An 18703-nucleotide genomic window follows, 5' to 3' on the forward strand; every position below is an offset into this window, starting at 1 on the left:
AGGCTACGGATGCAGTCCAACCCCAAAGAATGCAGACCCGTAACTTTTAGTCTGTTTTGAGGTAAAATGAAGTTTAAAAGTTTAAAAAGTCACTCATTCACTTTTCTGCCAACAACAGCATTTTTCCTTCCCTTCTCTTGACACACTCCAGTGGTATTAATTAACTGGTGTGGCTCAGCAGCCACTAGGAGAGCACCTGCACCCACAGGCAAATGCAGTAGGGATGGGTCACTTTGTGTGTGTGTGTGTGTGTGTGTGTGTGTGTGTGTGTGTGTGTGTGTGTGTGTGTGTGTGTGTGTGTGTGTGTGTGTGTGTGTGTGTCCCGTTTGGGATGATAACAATGAAAGTGGATATTCAGATGTATTTGGTTTAGTATTATTGGAATATGGTTGTTTAAAAAAACTTAGGAGTTATCGTCCATGCAGCGTCTTCTACTGTTGAGATATGGCACTTTCACTGCTTAAGATTCCAGATAGGGCCAGGCAGAACCAATCAATAACCCTGTAACTAAAATATTCAAGACTGGATGAACTGCTTGCAAAGCTGAGAACCGGCAGCGGTCTGATTTACAGGAAGAGCGCATACAGTAAAAAGAGGAACACGTGGAGACAGATTGCTGTAGTTGACTGATAAAGTGGTTAGAAAAGGGAAACTGAAAAACTGACACCCAGAAAAAAAACATCATAATCACCAACAAACACAGGAAAAGACAAAGAGATGTTAAGATAGGGAGAAAGATTAAAATCCAGAGGGACAATGGCAAAGATAAGGAAGCGATTTAGCACATAATCTGCATCAGTAGTCGTTCATAAAAGCAGCACAATTCTGTTCATTACCACTTGGGCCTAATTTCTTATTTTCATTTCACAAACAAAGGAGTGATAAACCAGGTGTTCAGCTATTTTATCTAAACAATGGACGATTTTTCTAAAAAGTTGAAGGTGAAACCTAAAATGAGTGCGTCTCAGACTTTATTTTTTTAAAATGTACTGCGATATTTGTGTACTCCTGCTTTGAAGACTTGTCTTTAGGGTTTTGGCCATTGCAATATTGCTGTCAGGAGCAAAGGGTACAGCAAAGTATGGAGCACCCATGTGATATCGCCATTTCAATCACATTGTAGCTAAGCCTCAAACATACCCTGCATTATAATCTGCTGTATTTTAAAAGGAAGTGTAATTAACAATATGTGTACAGAAGAGGACTTGACACTAGTGATTCATACCACAAACACGTAGGGCAGATGTTGTTAATGTGCCAAAGATGGGTCACTTTAGCCTGTTGCTAAGTGGTTGCTGGGCAACATGTTGTGTTGTAATATATCATCTCATAATCCAGCTTTTGTGGCGTTAGATTTAAAGTTACTGTTGTGAAATTAAAATAACAGAATTCTGTGCTGTAGATACATCAATATTAAAAGTGGGTAATTTTAGCCAGTTGCTAGGTGGTTGCTGGGGATCATGATGAGGTCCTAATATCTGATATAGATAAGAACCTTCAGGGGCCTAAGATGTACCTGTGTGCAAAGCTTGGTTGCCCAACTCCTGATGCTGTTGGAAGAGTTTGCAGACAAACAAACAGCCAGACAGTTTCAGGAGAAGTAGTGTTGTCATCTCATAGACTGCCCCCTGCTGGCCACAGAAATTAATACAGATTTAGGGCATATTCACACTGGCTTCATTTTTCAGTTGATAGACTGTATGTTTTTGACCTGAGGGGCTACATTCAGCTTTTATACAGTTTATGATGCATCTACAATGTTGGCAACATCCCTCATCAGACAGCAAAATTATGCACGCACAGCTATCGTGACTCTGTAATTTAGAACTGGATCTGGGAACTATAATAGATGCTGACAACAGAGAGTTTGGGGGCTTTAACCATCTTCCTTCCATACCAGATTCTTACTGCTCATATTTCTTGTGTTTTCTTTGCTCCTTTTGGCTTCTTTTTCATGATGCTCCCATAACAAAAAGATCCAAGTATTAATCAACAAGAAACATCCTTTAAAATCCCAATTTCTAAATGGCATCCTCAAAACTATAGGTGGTTGTGTTCAAAGAGATGCTGGTTGTTAGATCTATGACAAGATGCCGCAAGGAGAAAAGGGCATTGTGAAACAAGTTTTTTTTGTTTTTTATGAGTTTAATTTGAGTGTGTGAGAGGAGAGTGTGTGAAAGCTTATTCACTATGATATAAATTGTGTGTGTGCGTGCGTGCGTGCGTGCGTGCGTGCGTGTGTGTGTGAAGGTTTTTAGCTTTCAGGATAGCCCTCTGTGGACTCAGAGGTGGTGGTCATGGGGAAGAGGAGCAGCTGTTACTGGGGCTGTCCATTTTGCATTTCGTCTGTCCTCTCTCTGTCACACACACACACACACACACACACACACACACACACACACACACACACACACACATCAAAGAGCTCAGAGCAGGGCCACTGAATCTGGCACAGGTGCTGAATACACAACACAGACCTCTAAACACCTGACAGGGAACAACATTTGAGTCATTGGAGATGGTACAAGGTAATGGGATGCCTAGGCAGTTGCTTTGGGACCACAATGGAAATCTGCATGGAAAGCATTTGAACTGGTAACAGCCTTTATAAAGGATAAAATCCCTTAGACAGATTCAGCACATACAGTCTGGATTTAAATGACCATGAAAGATTCATGAATTGCAAATCCTAATATCTATCTCTGTCACGCCCTCAGCAAGCTGGACAAAATGATGAGCATTAACTGTGTATTTAAATATCTAAGATACTGTTTCGGTGGCCATGGAGGCTTTTCTTTATTGGGAATGACACTAGAAGGCTTTTGCACCTGTTTACACTGACTGTGGCCCCGTAGGTTGAGCTCAGTCAATCAGTTAGTCTGACGTCTAAAATGAGGCTATACAACCAGGTTGGTGCTGGAAATGTGCTAAATGTGCGTTGTGTATCTTTGCAGAAGCTATGCTCTTGTCATTATGTGATCTATGAATTACAGCCTTTACTGTAATTGCAACACAGTGAGGGAAAATAAATATAAACATGTGAAATATTGACACTATTATTTCAAATTATTCCTAAACTAAATGAAAAAGATCACAGAAAAAATAAGGATGGCATAATTCTGCTTGTCTGTTTGTTTCCAACATTGCATCTCAGTCAAGTCTCCCTAATTGCTAAAAAAAAAAAAAAAAAAAAAAACATATTCATGTTTTAAAGCTGAATAAGCAATACAAATACTTGTGAGACAACTTCTATTTTTTTCAGCTGTCTAAAAGAAAAGATATAGAAATTAAGTGAAACCTGCTGTAGGATTTCCTGAAAATCTTCCACCTATTATTGTATTGTGCTACCCTCTGCTGGTAATAAAGAAGAAATGTCAAACAACTTAACCCAGAGGATAGACTAAGATTAGTTCAGGCATGCGCTTATTGCTAATTCACTTCACAAATAAGAAATACAAAACCATTTTCTGACTTGGGTTCCTGTCCACAACATTCCTAAGTAATTCCAGATATACATTCCACATGTCATGATCATATTATAATTTAGGGGTGTCAGATTTGTTTTAGATTGTGAGCCAAATACAGCTCAACTTCATCCATTACAACTACAGCTAACAATCAGTGTAAAAAGTCTGACATTTAACCCCTTCTTGTAGGAAAAATAAGTGCAATTTGCTAATTTATTCACAGAGCCAGCACTGTACGTGTCATATGTTACGCTTAAAAGAAAAAAGAAAATAAATTGCTGGATGCTGGCAAACATTGCATTGAAAAAAGCCTTTATTGGGAGCAGGGATTCTGAAAAGCTCCTGAAAACGGAGTGCATAGTGGACACTGAGGCCTCACTTCACCTAACATTTACATCACATTAATATTATTGCATGAGTGGTAACACAGTTTCCTAATTTGAAATCACTGGAAGTACAAATACAATTTAGCAACAGTGAAAACACTGCCATCCAAACAAAAGTATGTATTGCCCTACAATATGTGGGCAATTTGAAAGATCAGTATTACTGCTTTTTAGGATGGAGAACAGCTTTACTGTGTGCAAATAAAGATTGAAGGCTCTTTTCCTCTTTCTCTTTCTTGTGTTTCAGGCAAAGCAGCCACATCGTCCCACACTGACCAATCCCAATGATAAGTGAATAGTATAGATAGCGGTACACCAGCACGAATGTGTGTGTGTTTTGGATGTCCTGTTGGATCCAGTTGTGTCCAGCTTTTCAAGTTTCACATTGAAGAATGGAGAGGTAGTCCTCCATCTTTATTATTCAATCCACAAGAACCACTGGCAGCAAGACATCCTCAGAGCTACTAGCTACACCATGCTTTCCAGGATGATCTTAGCTTTGAAAAACTCACTTTTACTCCTGCAAACATACCTCTTGTCATTGTGGCTAAATAGCTCAACCTTTGTCTTGTCTGACCATCAAATGTCTCTCCAGAAAGGATTTGTTCCATCTGCAAATTTCAGTCAAGCCTTACTGTGTTTTGAGAGCTTTCCAGCTTTATGATGTCAACAATGGGATTCAAATCCACACCTCCAGGGGAGACTACAACCTGAATGCAGCACCTTAGACCACTCGGCCACCCTGACATAGGACCATCCAGTTTTACACATTTTTAACATGCTGCAGAGACATTTCTTTACAAAATAAGGTGTCACTGCAGTAGTATTGTGACTTTATGGTAAATGGCCTGTATTTATATAGCGCTTTACTAGTCCATAAGGACCCCAAAGCGCTTTACATATCCAGTCATCCACCCATTCACACACACATTCACACACTGGTGATGGCAAGCTACATTGTAGCCACAGCCACCCTGGGGCGCACTGACAGAGGCGAGGCTGCCGGACACTGGCGCCACCGGGCCCTCTGACCACCACCAGTAGGCAACGGGTGAAGTGTCTTGCCCAAGGACACAACGACCGAGACTGTCCAAGCCGGGGCTCGAACCAGCAACCTTCCGATTACAAGGCGAATGCCTCCACTTTTTTTAAGCATGTTTTACTGCAAGCATTCACATATTGTGGTTATATCACTTCCACAGCTGTTCAGTCTCGTTACTGTCACCCGAGAAACATTACTGTGTGTGTGTGTGTGTGTGTGTGTGTTTTGTTTAGTTTTTTCTCATTTTTATATATATTTCCTTTGTGTTTTATCCAACTTCTGATATCTTTTATGTGTCTTTGCGGGGGGGGGGTCCATTAACTGGTGTTATCTTAAGTTTTTTGGGGGGGGGTTACCTCTCGTAGCAACTATAAAAGCTGTAAAGGTATCCTATGACTTCAAGATTTTTGTTTTTGGTTGAAATACAAATCTCAGGGATCACAAACATGAAGACTACACCAATTGCCATGCTGCAAAAATTACCACTGCTATCAAGAGCACTGTCAGTAACCGAAAGAACAAAGCTGTTAAAGATAAAGTTGGAACATTTGGGGAAAATCAGCAATAACTAAATTTGTCATGTTATCAGTATGAAGCAAAAATTCTGGGAACCAAGTTAAAGTGTGAGCATCATCACATTTTCATTGGCGTTTTTGTTTGCTTGTTTCTTTGCTTGTTTGTTTGTTTGTTTGTTTGTTTGTTTGATTGATTGATTGCATCGGCGGAGCTGGGCGGGTGGCTTACTGGGCTTAAGCCCGGGGTCTTTTGGAGTTTAATTTGTTTCATAGTTAGATGCCTGACAGACAACTGTATAAAACAAAAAACTACACACAATATTCGAAGCACATAGCGCACAGTCGTAAATCCCCCCTAATTTTGGTATGATCCGAGCTCGGACACGAGGCGACTGAGCACAGCACTTACGCATGTGAGCGAGGGGGGAGAAGCTGCTGCCTGCGAATTTGCTGCAGACAGAGGAGAGCTTAAGTTTGACCAGGTACCAAAGCAAATCATTCGTACTGTACAAATAATGTAAATATGACGGTGTATCAGAAAAGATTGATATCAAACTGATCACTTGACCCATATTACGTTACTTGCTTTTCGAGTGAATCAACAAATGGCGAAATGAAAAGCCGAACAACAAAGCTGTTTATTTTAGAGAGTCTTAGCTTACGTGTGTTTATTTCATATTTTCAGTTGTTACCCTCCACGGCTAAATCGGTTTCAGTAATGTACTGATTTACACAACAATGGACATAAGGGGCTTCTTTCAAAGAAAAAACTCAGGTAAATGTTATTTTATTATGCTTTGTATGTTGTTCAGTATATTTCTATGCAAAACGAGGAATTTCAACACACAGCAGTATATTCACAGTTGAAACCAGATGTTTACATACACTTTAGGTAAAAAACAAAAACATTTTTTTTACTGTTGAACATCAATTTAGAGTAAACTTTTTTGTTTTAGATAAATAAATATTGAAATATCTTTTGAATTAGTTAAATGTCAGAATAAAAAGAGAGAGAGCTGTCTATTTTTTATCACTTTCATCAAATTTAGGAGTATATACACTAAGTTTATTGTGCCTTTAATAAGAAAACTCCAGACGATTCCATTCTGAGTTGAAGAAGCTTCTGATTGGTTGGTAGAGTCCATGTGAGTAAATTGGTGGCACACCTGTGGATGCATATAAGGCACCCCCAAAACACAGAGGATGTTTCTTTGACATGGGAAAATCAACCAAAACACAGGAAAAGAATTGTGGAGCTCCATAAGTGTGGCTCAATTTTGAATACAATTTGGTGCCATTTGCAATTAGGAAATACATACACTTTCTCTACATACAGAACAGAGATGGAACAAGAGCAGGTGAGACACACATGTTAGTCAAATGATTGTTTGCCAAAACTCATCAGAACATGTATCTAGTGCCTAGTGTATCTTTTTAGGTTTGTTATTTTTCAAATTCTATATTTATTAAGTTATGCAGGCTTGTTTGCACAACAAGGCTAAATAGTTATATAAACTTTTCTGAATCTAAATAGTGTACTTTGGTAGAGTTAAAAAAATAATATGGTGAAAATTATCTATTGAAAAGGAATACTTGAATAATATTGACTTTGAAAATGTCATTGATAGGTTCGCAAAACTCAAGCCTCAAAGATACAGTCTCATGTTACCACAATTAAGAGGTGTTGTCAGTGTAGTGCAGGTCTATGATGATTTTCAGCGCTACCATCATCTAGTTTTGATTCTGGTTCTGTCTTGGTTAAGTCCTAAGTAGTCCTGATTTTGAACTGTTGTAGTCCTGTTTTAATTCCGGGTCAGTTCTGGGTCTGGTTGAATTGGGGTTTAGTCCTCGTGTCTTGATACAGCCCTGATTTTGTTCTGCCTTGCTGCTTAATGAAAAAAATAGTTTAAGGTGTCCTGCATATGTGATATATAGTTTTTTCTTATATGAAGTTATTCTTTTTCGAACAAAACTCAAAACACAGCTGTGAAAAACATGCTGTGAAGTTAAGTAGTCTTGATGGTTTGACTGTCAAATGACAGCTTCAAATTTACATGAGAATGACTTAACTGGACATTTTACCGCACTGAACAGTGATTTCAGGTGTGTCAGGGTAGAAGTAGTTAACAGTAGTTTTAATGCTTTATTCTGTCTTTTATTGGGTTGGTTCTATAATATGGTTTTATGCATGTTTGTATATATTTTGCATGCCTTTATTTTGGACCTTTATTTTACCCACACTTTAATCAGTGCAATTCGCCACACCTTCACACACTTTATTAAAGATAGGAGAAGAGACAGAGCATGTGCAGAAGTGGCACAAGCATGAAGACTGCAGAGCTTCAGCAGAGCAAAAGGATGGAGAAGCCAGACAGATGTCTGGGAAAGCCTTTCTCAGTGAGACACAACCAGTCAGTGGCGGCAGTGGCGGTCCTAGCCTGTTTGGCGCCCCCGGGCAGTTTTATGTTGTGTGGACAACATAAAACTGTTGTCCACACACACATATGAAGAGAGAGAGAGAGTATGCATAGTATGCAAACGGCTACCAAACAGCCATCATAATTCGTCATACAATGAGAACAGGACAAATCAACAATTGACAATGACTAATTAATATTAAAATCTGTAACATAATGTATTGTTTGGAGTTTAGTCTGTTACTGTTACTATTTTTACCATTTCTTCTTGGGGCAACTGTAACCCACATTATTTCCTTAGGGATTAATAAAGTATTCTGATTCTGATTGTTTCAGGATGACCTGCCATTATCCAATGACACATCTGTTTACCTGTATCATTTGTTCGTTTCTTCTCCTCTTCTTTTCTCTTTTTTCTAAACTGAGCACCTGATGGCTTTGAACTTTTCTTGTCCATCTTCCATTGGTTTTAATTTTGCACTCCAGTATGAACACCCATCCCTCAACCAGAGGATCACCACAACATAACCTAAGGCTACGTTCACACTGCAGGCGAAAGCGCATCAAATCCGATTTTTTTGACCCTATGTGACCCATATCCGATCATGGTATGACAGTGTGAACGGCACAAATCCGATATTTTCAAATCCGATCTGGGTCACTTTCGTATGTGGTCCTGACAGTGTTGGGGAGTAACGGAATACATGTACCGCCGTTACGTATTCAGAATACAAAATATGAGTAACTGTATTCCGTTACAGTTACCGCTTTAAAGGTGGTATTCAGAATACAGTTACTTTGTTGAAATAAATGGAATACACGGCGGTACTTCCCTGTTTCATATTGTCGCGGGTCAGGATTGTTTGGGTTTGTTTGACAGCTGTGTTCTGTTGTTCCAGGCGGCAGCGTTACGGTTGCCATGGTTACAGGGTGACGCGCTCTCTCTCTGCGTGTTTCCTGGGTGAGAGAGCGCTTTTTTGTTGTTGTTGTTGTGCTAAGCTAAAAGGCAGAATGCTACAGGCATGGCCCTAAAGAATGTAGCCTGATGGGCAGTGTAGTCCGTGCTGCAGGAGAATGGACTACCATACCCGTTATGTGTCTGTGAGCGAGGGAGGGAGAGAAAGGAAAAGTCCGAGCTGTCACGGAGCAAAACGGGAGCTGGAAGCATGTAAATATAATAATAACCACTGCAGCCAAGAAGAGTGCCTGACGAGCCCATTTGTAAGTAAGCTATTAAGACTCAACTGTACACTGTGTTCGTGTTTTCCTCCGGAAAAATAAGTTCCGTTGGAGCAGCCTTTCAACGCCTCTCTCTGTCTCCCGCAAGCAAAGTTGACCCAGACAACAAAGTAAAGCTAGTTTTCGGCTACCAGCCCGACACGAACCCGACGTATTAGCCAGAGGTCCCTTTACTACGTTTCGTACTACGTACCTTCAGTAACAGTAATAAATCACAGCAATAGGACATTCATGTAGTTGTAAACAGCATGATAATATATTAAGTATTCCAAAGTATTCAGAATACGTTACTCTCATTGAGTAACGTAACGGAATACGTTACAGAATACATTTTGGGGCATGTATTCAGTATTCTGTAGTGGAATACATTTTAAAAGTAACCTTCCCAACACTGGGTCCTGAATCCGATACATATCCGATGTTTTAGAAAGCGACTGCTGTGTGAACGGTCAAGTCGCATTAAATCCGTCTTTTGCGTCACTGACACAAGACAGACGCCAATTATCAGCGCCGGAGAAGCGCCCGATAGGACATCGCGAACGATTTCTTGCCATCCGGCTGTGGCGTGTCCAGCGGGGTGGCCTGGGGAGGCACAGGCCACCCCCCCAACCAGACTGGCCACCCCAGGTGCCACCCCGAAGCCAAAACAATAAAATCCAATGAAATATCAAATGTACGATTATGTTTTCACAGTGAAGCTCAGATATCCGAGTGTAAGTGAATGCAGTATCGGCTATGAGCATCATGTTAGCAAAGGTAGGGGAGCCAAGCACGAAAGACAGCACCACAGAAAACAGTTTTTCGGCGAAAGATTAACAGTTTAACATAGCTGGACTGGCCATCGAGCATGGCGGAGCTTCCACGGCGGCTAGCAGGTGGATGAGGGAAGGGTAGGCAGGAGGAGGAGAGACCCGAGGCAGCAGCTGGTCGGAGCGTCAGGTGAACTGAACTTCAGGTAAGAAGTTATGACCTGCAGTCTATCTGGGTCAGATATAAACCAAGTTTAGGTGGAGTTTATTTTCCTTGTGCTGACTCTTTACAGTCAGTTACAATAACTCTTACTGCGTACTAGCTAGCATGACGGAGTTTATATACAGCTGGGTGGGTGCTGTGATGTTACTGATGGTGAACTTTATTTTATTCATAAGGTTAGTTAGTAGAGTTGCCAACGGCTCCTTAAAAATGGAATGGTCCCACATTCAGAGACAATATTACAGGTTTTGTATTGAGCTGAAAAGGAACACAGTTTGTCCCGGACTTCAGCTACAATGAAAAAAGACACAAAGCTGGATTTATTCTGTTTACACGCTGCACAGCTGATTCTTCTTCTCTCATTCTCTCCCCCTCCCTCTCCTGTCTCTACTTCAATCATGAAACTGATCAATGATCAGCTGATCGGCTTTTCTTTCTTGTTTGTTTATCGCCCGCTTTGCGCCAGTTTTGTGTTGTCGGCTTTTCATTAAAGCTTAAACACCAAATGAAAGGTCATATAAATGTCACGCATGACCTGCAAATGCTGCCGATATCTCATGTACTGTCTCATATCACACATAAAACGTTCCACACGCATGCGTTGAGGTTTAAAGTAGCAGAAAAATATTCACAAACGTGTAGATTTATATTTACACAAATATAAGTAGACCTGTAGACTTGAAACTCCAATTTTACTCATCGCTTTAATTTTACAAATTAAAGCCTCTTAAATCGGTGACTACAGTATCTCCAAAAGTTGAATCTGTTCATCTGGACATAGCGTTTTGTGGGAGAAACGTTTAATCACTCATCCAAGTGACTTCTTCAGTCTCAGCTGACTGCATGTTACCCCAACCTTATAAACAGTACATTTGCACAATGACTCAAACTAGCACCACTGAATGAACAATGGGTTGGTAGGTCAGTTCCTTGATCATTACAATGCAAATTTGAATGATCATTGATCAATGACCATTGATCAAAGGACATGGTTACCATTCACAGAGATTTGGGGAATGGCTGCAATCACCGGATTGTAAGATGATGAAAGCACAGAAATATTTAACTTAAAAAGATAAATCCAAATAGATTAAATCACTGTTCCCATTTTTTTTACCTTCCTGAATTATAGCTACATTTTCAGGAGGGTAAAATTAGTACTTCTGTAATGGAAGTGCCCAAGGTGACTGAGAACCCATGATTGCAAGGTGACTGAGAAATGTTCCAAACTAAGAAATCATGTTTGTTAAATATGTGTAATTTATATGTTTTTTATTTATCCTTCTCCTTTTCTGTGGTTTTTCTTTCTATTTGTTTTTATCTATTTAATCTTCTGTAAGGCACTTTGGTCCATTGTGGTTGTTTTGTGATTTGGAGGCTGCCTTTAACAGCCGATTACGTGACAGCCAGGCGACAAAGGCTGCTCCAAATGTGACCCACAAATGCATCCTCCTTTTACCTGGATTTGAACGATGATTCGGTGTATCCTCGTGGCCCACCCTATCCCAGGATTCATAGCAGTGGCAGTGGATAATTTTTGATTTAAGCTTGTTCTGCAGCCACAAGAGATAGGCACCTTGCAGTCGACAAAATCCTCTGTATGCCAGAGTTTTCTAGAGTCAAATGTGAGGCCATCTGTCCGACAGCTAAAGCTTCTCTTAAATTAGGTCATGCAACAGGATCATGACCCCAAGCACAGCAGCAAATCTACAGCATGGAAGTCCAGACCTCAACCTGACTGAAATGCTGTGTATAAAGGAATGCTTGCAAATGTCAATGAATTGAAGTTATTGCTGCTGACTGAAGGTTCTGTAAAATTCCTCAATCATAGAATGATTACGATATTGAACTAAAACAAATGCCTGAATCCTAAATTGCGGATATCCTATTATGGTGATCTAAAATGTAACACTAAATGTGATTAAAACACTAAAACACTGGACTCCTGGGCTGAACGACCATGAGAATCACCAACCCGAGGAAAACACACAATACATGAGTCCATGACAAAGACAATTCATTCTTGAATGAAGACATTGTTCAGACACATTTAAAATGCAGCCAATTGTGTTTATTATTAAATTATTGAGGAAATAGAGGGAGGGGGGTGTTTAAGAAGAGGGTAAATTAAAGGGATAGAAAAGAGGAAAGAGAGACAGAAAACCCCAACAATCCCTCTGAGCAAGCACTAGGTGCGACAGTGGATAGGAAAAACTCCCTTTAAAGGAAGAAACCTATGACAGAACCAGGCTCTAGAGGGGCAGTCAACTGTCGGGACTGGTTGGGGGTGAGGGTGAAAGAGAGAGGGGAGGAGATGGGACAGTGTTTTTGCACTTCAAGAGGGTAAATTAAAGGGATAGAAAAGAGGAAAGAGAGGACAGAAAACCCCAACAATCCCCTCTGAGCAAGCACTAGGTGCGACAGTGGATAGGAAAAACTCCTTTAAAGGAAGAAACCTATGACAGAACCAGGCTCTAGAGGGGCAGTCAACTGTCGGGACTGGTTGGGGGTGAGGGTGAAAGAGAGAGAGAGGGAGGAGATGGGACAGGTGTTAGGGTTAAAAGGAAATAGGGAGGAGAGGTGTCAGGTGGGAAAGGGAGGGACAGGATTGGAGAGGTGAAAATTACGATGGAACAGAGGTGGAGGAAGACGAGGTGACATCAGCAGCAGAAAACGTGAAAAACGTAGAAAAAGCAGGAGTGTCCCTCCTCCAGAAGAAACGGAAGTTTTTTTCTTTTCCATGAGCTTTTCCATGAGCACTTTTTTCTCTAGGATGAGGGTTCTTAACTCATCGATCATTTGTGTATTTTCCTTCTCAAGTTTCCTGCATGTTTTCTCCACTTCTTCTAATTTGGCTTGTTTTTCTTCCAGCCTTTCTTTCAGTTCGTTACATTTTGCCTCCTGCATTAGCTTTGCCTTGTGCATCTCTGTATAACACTGTTCTAATTTGTTGTGCGTGTCTTCTAGCTGCTGACTTCTCTCGATTTGTTGAAGTGTACACTGCAGGTCTTTGTTTGTTTTCTCTAGTTGCTGCTTTAACATCTGCACCTCAGTGTTTTTGCACTTCAAGTTGTTGGAAAGTTCCTCAAGTTCTGTGTTTTTTTCTCAGGATGTCATTGAGCTTACTCTGCATGTCTGAGCATTGTTTTTGCAGTGTTTTCTTTTCCTCTCCAGTTCAGTTGTTTTGTTGTTCATTTTGTTATAACGTTCTTGCAGTTTTTGGTTTTTCCTCTCAAAGTCCTGGAGAGTTTGTTTTTCTTCTTTCTGCTTTATTTCCGTTGTTCTTTGTCTTGAAGCAGCTCTTGATATTTCTGCAGTGTTTCATCAAGCTTTACCTGCTGCGCTCCGTATTTTTCCTGCATGCCTTGGAGTTGGCACTGCATGTCTCTCTGCTTTATGTCCAGCTTTTCTTTCTCTTCAAGGATTTCTTTATTTTTTTTGCAGAGCTTCATCAAGCATTACTTGCAAACCTTTGTTGTGTTTCTTGATGTTCTGAAGGTTGCAATCCAGATCTTTCTCTTTCATATCTTGCTGTTCTTTCTCTTGTTTGAAATCCTTATTTCTTTGCACTGTTTTATCGAACTTTATTTTCAGCGCTGTGTATTTTTCCTCCACGTCTTCAAGCTTGCAGTCCATTTCTTTCTGTTTAATTTCTTGTTGCTTTTTTTCTTGAAGCAACTCTTTATTCTTGTTCAGTGTTTTATCATGCCTTGCCTGAAGCGCTTTGTACTTTTCCTCCATGCCTTGGAGTTTGCGCTGCTTTACGTCCATTTGCTCTTTTTCTTGGAGGAGTTCTTTATTTTTTTGCAGAGCTTCATCGAGCTTTATTTGCAAGCCTTTGTTGTGTTTCTCCATGTCCTGAAGCTTGCAATCCGTATCTTCCTGTTTCATGGTCTGTTGCCCTTTCTTTTGAAGAAACTCAACCCTTCCTTTCAGCACTTTGTGATTTATCTCTGTGCCTTGGAGTTTTATGACCAGTTGTTTCTTCTCTTGGAGGATTTCTTTATTTTTTTGCAAAGCTTCGTCAAGCTTTACTTGCAGCTCCTGAATCTTTTTGTCCTTGTCCTGCTCGTTTTTCTTCTGTTGGAGGACTTCTTCTGTTGGTTTTTCTTGAGCTTTATTAAGCTTTGCTTGGAGCTCAAAGATCCTTCCGCGCATGTCTAGGACTTCCATTTCTTTCTCCTTTTGAATATCTTCCTTTTCAACAAGCTGGCTGAACAATCTATGTACTTCAGCAGTCCTTCTCTCATATTCTTCTCTCAGGCACATAATCTCCGCTCGTTGTTCAAAAAACTTTGCCAGACGTAATAGATGTACTCTGGCTGGGGCGGGTGTCGTGTTGTGATTCTCCCTGAGATTTTTCTCATCCATTTCTTCCAAGCACATCTTCTGTAGTTGAATATTGTCCTCTTGATCGCAAAGAGGAGCGCTGGGCTTTACTATTTCTCTTTTGTTGTGTTTTTTCGGAGACATGTTAGAATCTGTAAACAGTGAACAGTGACTCTGAAAAGGATCCAAAAAAGGCTTCTCTGGTGAGCGTTTGAATGCTGCAAACGTAAATGCTGCGAATAACAGACTAAAAGTTGTTGTGTCTCACTCCTATTTAAGGGTTTTTAGGATCAAAGGATCAAAGTGGTGGTAAGATTCTAAATGTGGGTGATGTCAAAACTCTGTAAGCCAATGAGGTTGTCACATGACATTTGTGGGAGGGCATTTTTTACCTGGACAAATTATCAATAAAGTTTCAATCTCTGTAACAATGATGACAGTATAATTGTTATTGTTCAGCAGAACAACAAACAATTATATTGACAATTATGTGTCCAGTATGTTGGCTGATTTTCTTTTACTTTTTGCATTTGAAAATAAAAGTTGTCCTGATTTTAACACCATTACAAGAAGTGTTGTTAATTATTCATTTTGAATCATAATCAGGTTACCACAAATTGTTATTCTTAGTACTGCATACTTGCAGTGAAGAAGTTGTCCTAACAGTCATCTTAAGTAAACTGCACTCAATTTTTCTGGAGGCAATGAGTTTGCATAGTTTTTTTGAGTTCTGGGAACTACTTAGATTTTACAGTGCAGTAGTTTGAACATTTGTAATAACATTTCTGCAAACTGGAACAAACTTCTCCTTTTCTAGAACTGTTGCTAACACTTATGACATGAAAATGAATCGAGATGGAGTGATAAATGTTATTTTTCTTGTTTTTTTTTTATATCTAAAGTTTAAAAACAAAAATAGAAACTGTTACCTGGACTGCCTCAGCCCAGGTGATGTAATATTAGCAGACAGAGGGTTTGATGTTGCAGAATCTTTGGAGCTGTACCATGCTGAACTGAAGAGCCCAGCTTTCACCAAAGGGAAGAACTAACTGGCCCCTAGATTGCCCAATCAAATCTCTTAATGCCATCAGCCCTCCCCTTCCTTCACTGTGCGCTCACCTTGTAGAAAAGAGTTGAGTGTGGAAGAAATGGCAAAAATGTGGAGCTGAAAAGCTAAGAGAGAAAAAGAAATTATAAATAAATCAACGTGTCAAATTAACTGACATGTTAGCTGTTGCAGCTCCTGCTGCATTTTATGTATCTATATTGTGTCTTTTTCATAATAAATAATAAAAACATGATTTATCCTCACTGTATGAACATTCTTGGAGTCCTTGAAGTCTCGTCATGGTGAAGTTACTCATGTGATGCGATGTTGTTATAATGGTCCAGCTGGTGTGTAGCTATCATATTAGAGTTCTCTTTCTTCTTCTGATTTTATAACATTTTTGGTGATGGTGTCACATTTACAGTGGTTGCAACACTTGCACCTAAAGTGCCACCATAGTAACCACTGCATAAATGCAACACACTTGTTTTCTAACAGGAATCTGCAATCAGCCATTCCTTAAACTAAATCCTAACTTTGTCATTGAGCAAATTAAAAGAACAAAATCATGTTTGAACATAAACTGAGTATTTGCACGGACATGCTCAAATTCAAAGTCATCTTTTTGTCAAAAAAACATTTGGACAGGTCATACACAAGAATTTGTAATTGCAACGCTCCCACGGCCCTCGGTGTACACTAAACAACATAAACATAAAAGATACAAATAAAATAAAAGTCTTATATACTATACATTACAATAAAATCTTATATAAACGACAGTATCCAACACAATCCAGGGTCAGAGGGCCCGGTGGCGCCAGTGTTCGGCAGCCTCGCCTCTGTCAGTGCGCCCCAGGGTGGCTGAGGCTACAATGTAGCTTGCCATTCACCAGTGTGTGAATGTGTGTGTGAATGGATGGATGTAAAGCGCTTTGGGGTCCTTAGGGACTAGTAAAGCACTATACAAATACAGGCCATTTACCATTTACCATTTACAATCCAACTGTTTGATGGGAGAAATCACCTGTTTTCATAGAACAGCAGGTAAGCTGTTCTCTGCCGCTGCTCATCATTGACGAACTCATCATCGTATGTTAGTCAGCAGTGTGTGACGTGGTCTCTTAGCATGCCCTGGCTACCACCGTGACCTGCTGGGGTACACGGCCTGAAACTGGCTCATCTCTCTCATTGACTTCAGGACAACGCGGCTCATCATCTAAGGTCACCTTTTTCTTTGAGGAACACATCACCAGTTAGTTCAACCAAAATGGATGACATAATGAGAATTTGAGTGTCAATCCTAACATTCAGACTCCACATGTTCCTATAACATCTGTTCACGTGTCACACTCGGCTCTGTAGAACGTACCGTGCAGAAAAACAGCAGCGAGTTGGGAGGGCAGGAAACCTCTGTCTGGACACCAACGTCCTTGACTTCACATTTTTCAGTGCTGATGGTACTGTTATAGAAAGACACAAACAGTGCAATCACAGTGATGAAATTACAGGAGAAGAAACACAAAGCAATCAATCAGCTTTAAATAGGAACACAGTAAAGGACCAAAACATCCTCAGACTGGCTGACGGGGTTAACACTGGACAAAACACACAAAAGATTCTCCTTCATGATCCAAGAAGGAAGGAGTACCAGCAGAACTTGTTCAGACAGTAAAATAATATCGCACCTCTGTTGGGGTTCAGAAGGTGGCACGACCGTGTCTTCTGCCTTGTCTTCATTTTTTGGGAAAACCTTTGACTTTTTCTGCCAGTTACAAATAAATCCAGTTAAAAACAAATGATGCACAAATTCCTGCACCGTTTGTTTGTTCAGAGCTTATTCTCTGCAGTGGTAAACTCACCTCAAAAAAAAAGCCATCTGCGCCACCAGGAAGCCTTCTTTGATTTGTTCGTCTGAGCCTCAGCTGGAGGTGAGACTGGTGCAGAAGAGGTGGCTGGAGTGTCAGGGGCCACATGTTCATCTGTGAGATCCTTTCGTGCACTCACACTGGAAAGATAACAGAGAAGATCAGTCTGCTGTAATGCACTCAAACTGCCCTCAGTGCCTCAAGAAAGTCAGCTAAACCGACTGCATGAAGCTGTGGACTCCACAGAGGGAACAAATCTACAACTTACACAGTAAAAACTGATTCAGCTCAAATATTCAGACAAATATTTACTTTCAAATGAGAAAACTGTGCATGCATGTTTATATGTGTATTTATAAATGTATACATAAACATAATTTTAAACATAGTAAAAATGTGACAGAGAGCAAAGATCGTACTTTTTCAGTGGGTCCTCTCCAACACCCACAGTATCCTCCTTTATTATCTGTTTCAAATAAATCAAACAGCATGTGATTTAATAAGAACTGCTGCACAAAACAGCATTTTTTTTTTTAAATATTAAAAAACATGACAAATCAGGCTGTGCCTTTCTTCTTCTTAGAGTCCAGCAAAACATGTTTGCACTTTTGTTGTTTGAGCAAATAATCCGTAGAACTTGTAAAGGTTTTACAAAACACTTCGTCTTCTCTCTGCAATCTCCAACTCCGGTTTGCAAAAGTCTGAAAGTGTGTGAACTTACAGTCCTCAAAATGTGACACCTACAGAATGTGTTTGAGTTAGCAGGTAACAAACATAACCATGGTTACCATAGTGATAATAATAAACTTTATAATGTGTTGCTAACATTTTGGTTGTTGTGATGATTCAAATTTGTTCAGTAAACCTCATCAACATGAACATGTGTTGACATTGGCATATATTTGGATCTCATCAGTAGCGGTTTTAGATACGGGCGACACGGGCGGTTGCCCGGGGCGGCATCGTGATGGGGGGCGGCATCACGGGCATCGGCAAAAAAAAAAAAAAAAATGCTCGTACTCATGCTGCTCCGACGGCAGCCAGCGCATATTGGGAATGTCATAGGCACCGATCGGTTTTCTATCGCCCATTTGATGGGAGTAAGGGCGCCCTCCGTTTGCGGTGCGCCTGCTGCTTATGCACTGCTTGCGGGGATTCTCTGGCTGGCTGGAGCAGCATCTAATAACCAACTCGCAAAATAAAACAAAATAAAAACAAAACAACAAACACGAAAACACCGGACATTATGATACAGACTTATAATTTGCACTGATGTTTTTTCGAAATTCTATACACGAAAACTGAGCGCGAGAGCCCTCGAAAGCGCCTGCGCTGCTGAAGTCAAAGTAAACTTTATTGTCATCTCCGCTACATACAGTCCAGTATATAGAGAGACGCAGTCCTAGCCTGTTTGGCGCCC

At 40.3% G+C, this 18703-nt stretch overlaps 1 protein-coding gene and 2 long non-coding RNA genes across 3 annotated transcripts; all 3 read right to left on the reverse strand.

The window, feature by feature from the left end:
- Positions 1-13318: 13318 nt before the first annotated feature.
- On the reverse strand, positions 13319-14511 carry LOC116319233 (putative protein tag-278). The gene has a single exon (XM_039614752.1). It carries the CDS (start codon positions 14509-14511, stop codon positions 13468-13470), a length of 1044 nt encoding a protein of 347 aa, XP_039470686.1. The 3' UTR covers positions 13319-13467.
- Positions 14512-16586: 2075 nt separating this feature from the next.
- LOC120440881 lies at positions 16587-17158 on the reverse strand. The gene is made up of 3 exons (XR_005613592.1): positions 17104-17158; positions 16788-16878; positions 16587-16650 (listed from the first exon to the last, which is right to left on the reverse strand). It is a non-coding gene; the product is annotated as an uncharacterized LOC120440881 (long non-coding RNA).
- Positions 17159-17283: 125 nt separating this feature from the next.
- On the reverse strand, positions 17284-18031 carry LOC120440882. The gene is made up of 3 exons (XR_005613593.1): positions 18005-18031; positions 17703-17749; positions 17284-17423 (listed from the first exon to the last, which is right to left on the reverse strand). It is a non-coding gene; the product is annotated as an uncharacterized LOC120440882 (long non-coding RNA).
- Positions 18032-18703: the final 672 nt, after the last annotated feature.

This window comes from Oreochromis aureus, linkage group 7 (assembly GCF_013358895.1).
Source record: "Oreochromis aureus strain Israel breed Guangdong linkage group 7, ZZ_aureus, whole genome shotgun sequence".
NCBI classification, from domain to species: domain Eukaryota; kingdom Metazoa; phylum Chordata; class Actinopteri; order Cichliformes; family Cichlidae; genus Oreochromis; species Oreochromis aureus.

Excerpts from the sequence above, each read along its gene's own strand:
- LOC116319233 (XM_039614752.1), bottom strand. The coding sequence starts at position 14,511 with ATGTCTCCGAAAAAACACAACAAAAGAGAAATAGTAAAGCCCAGCGCT.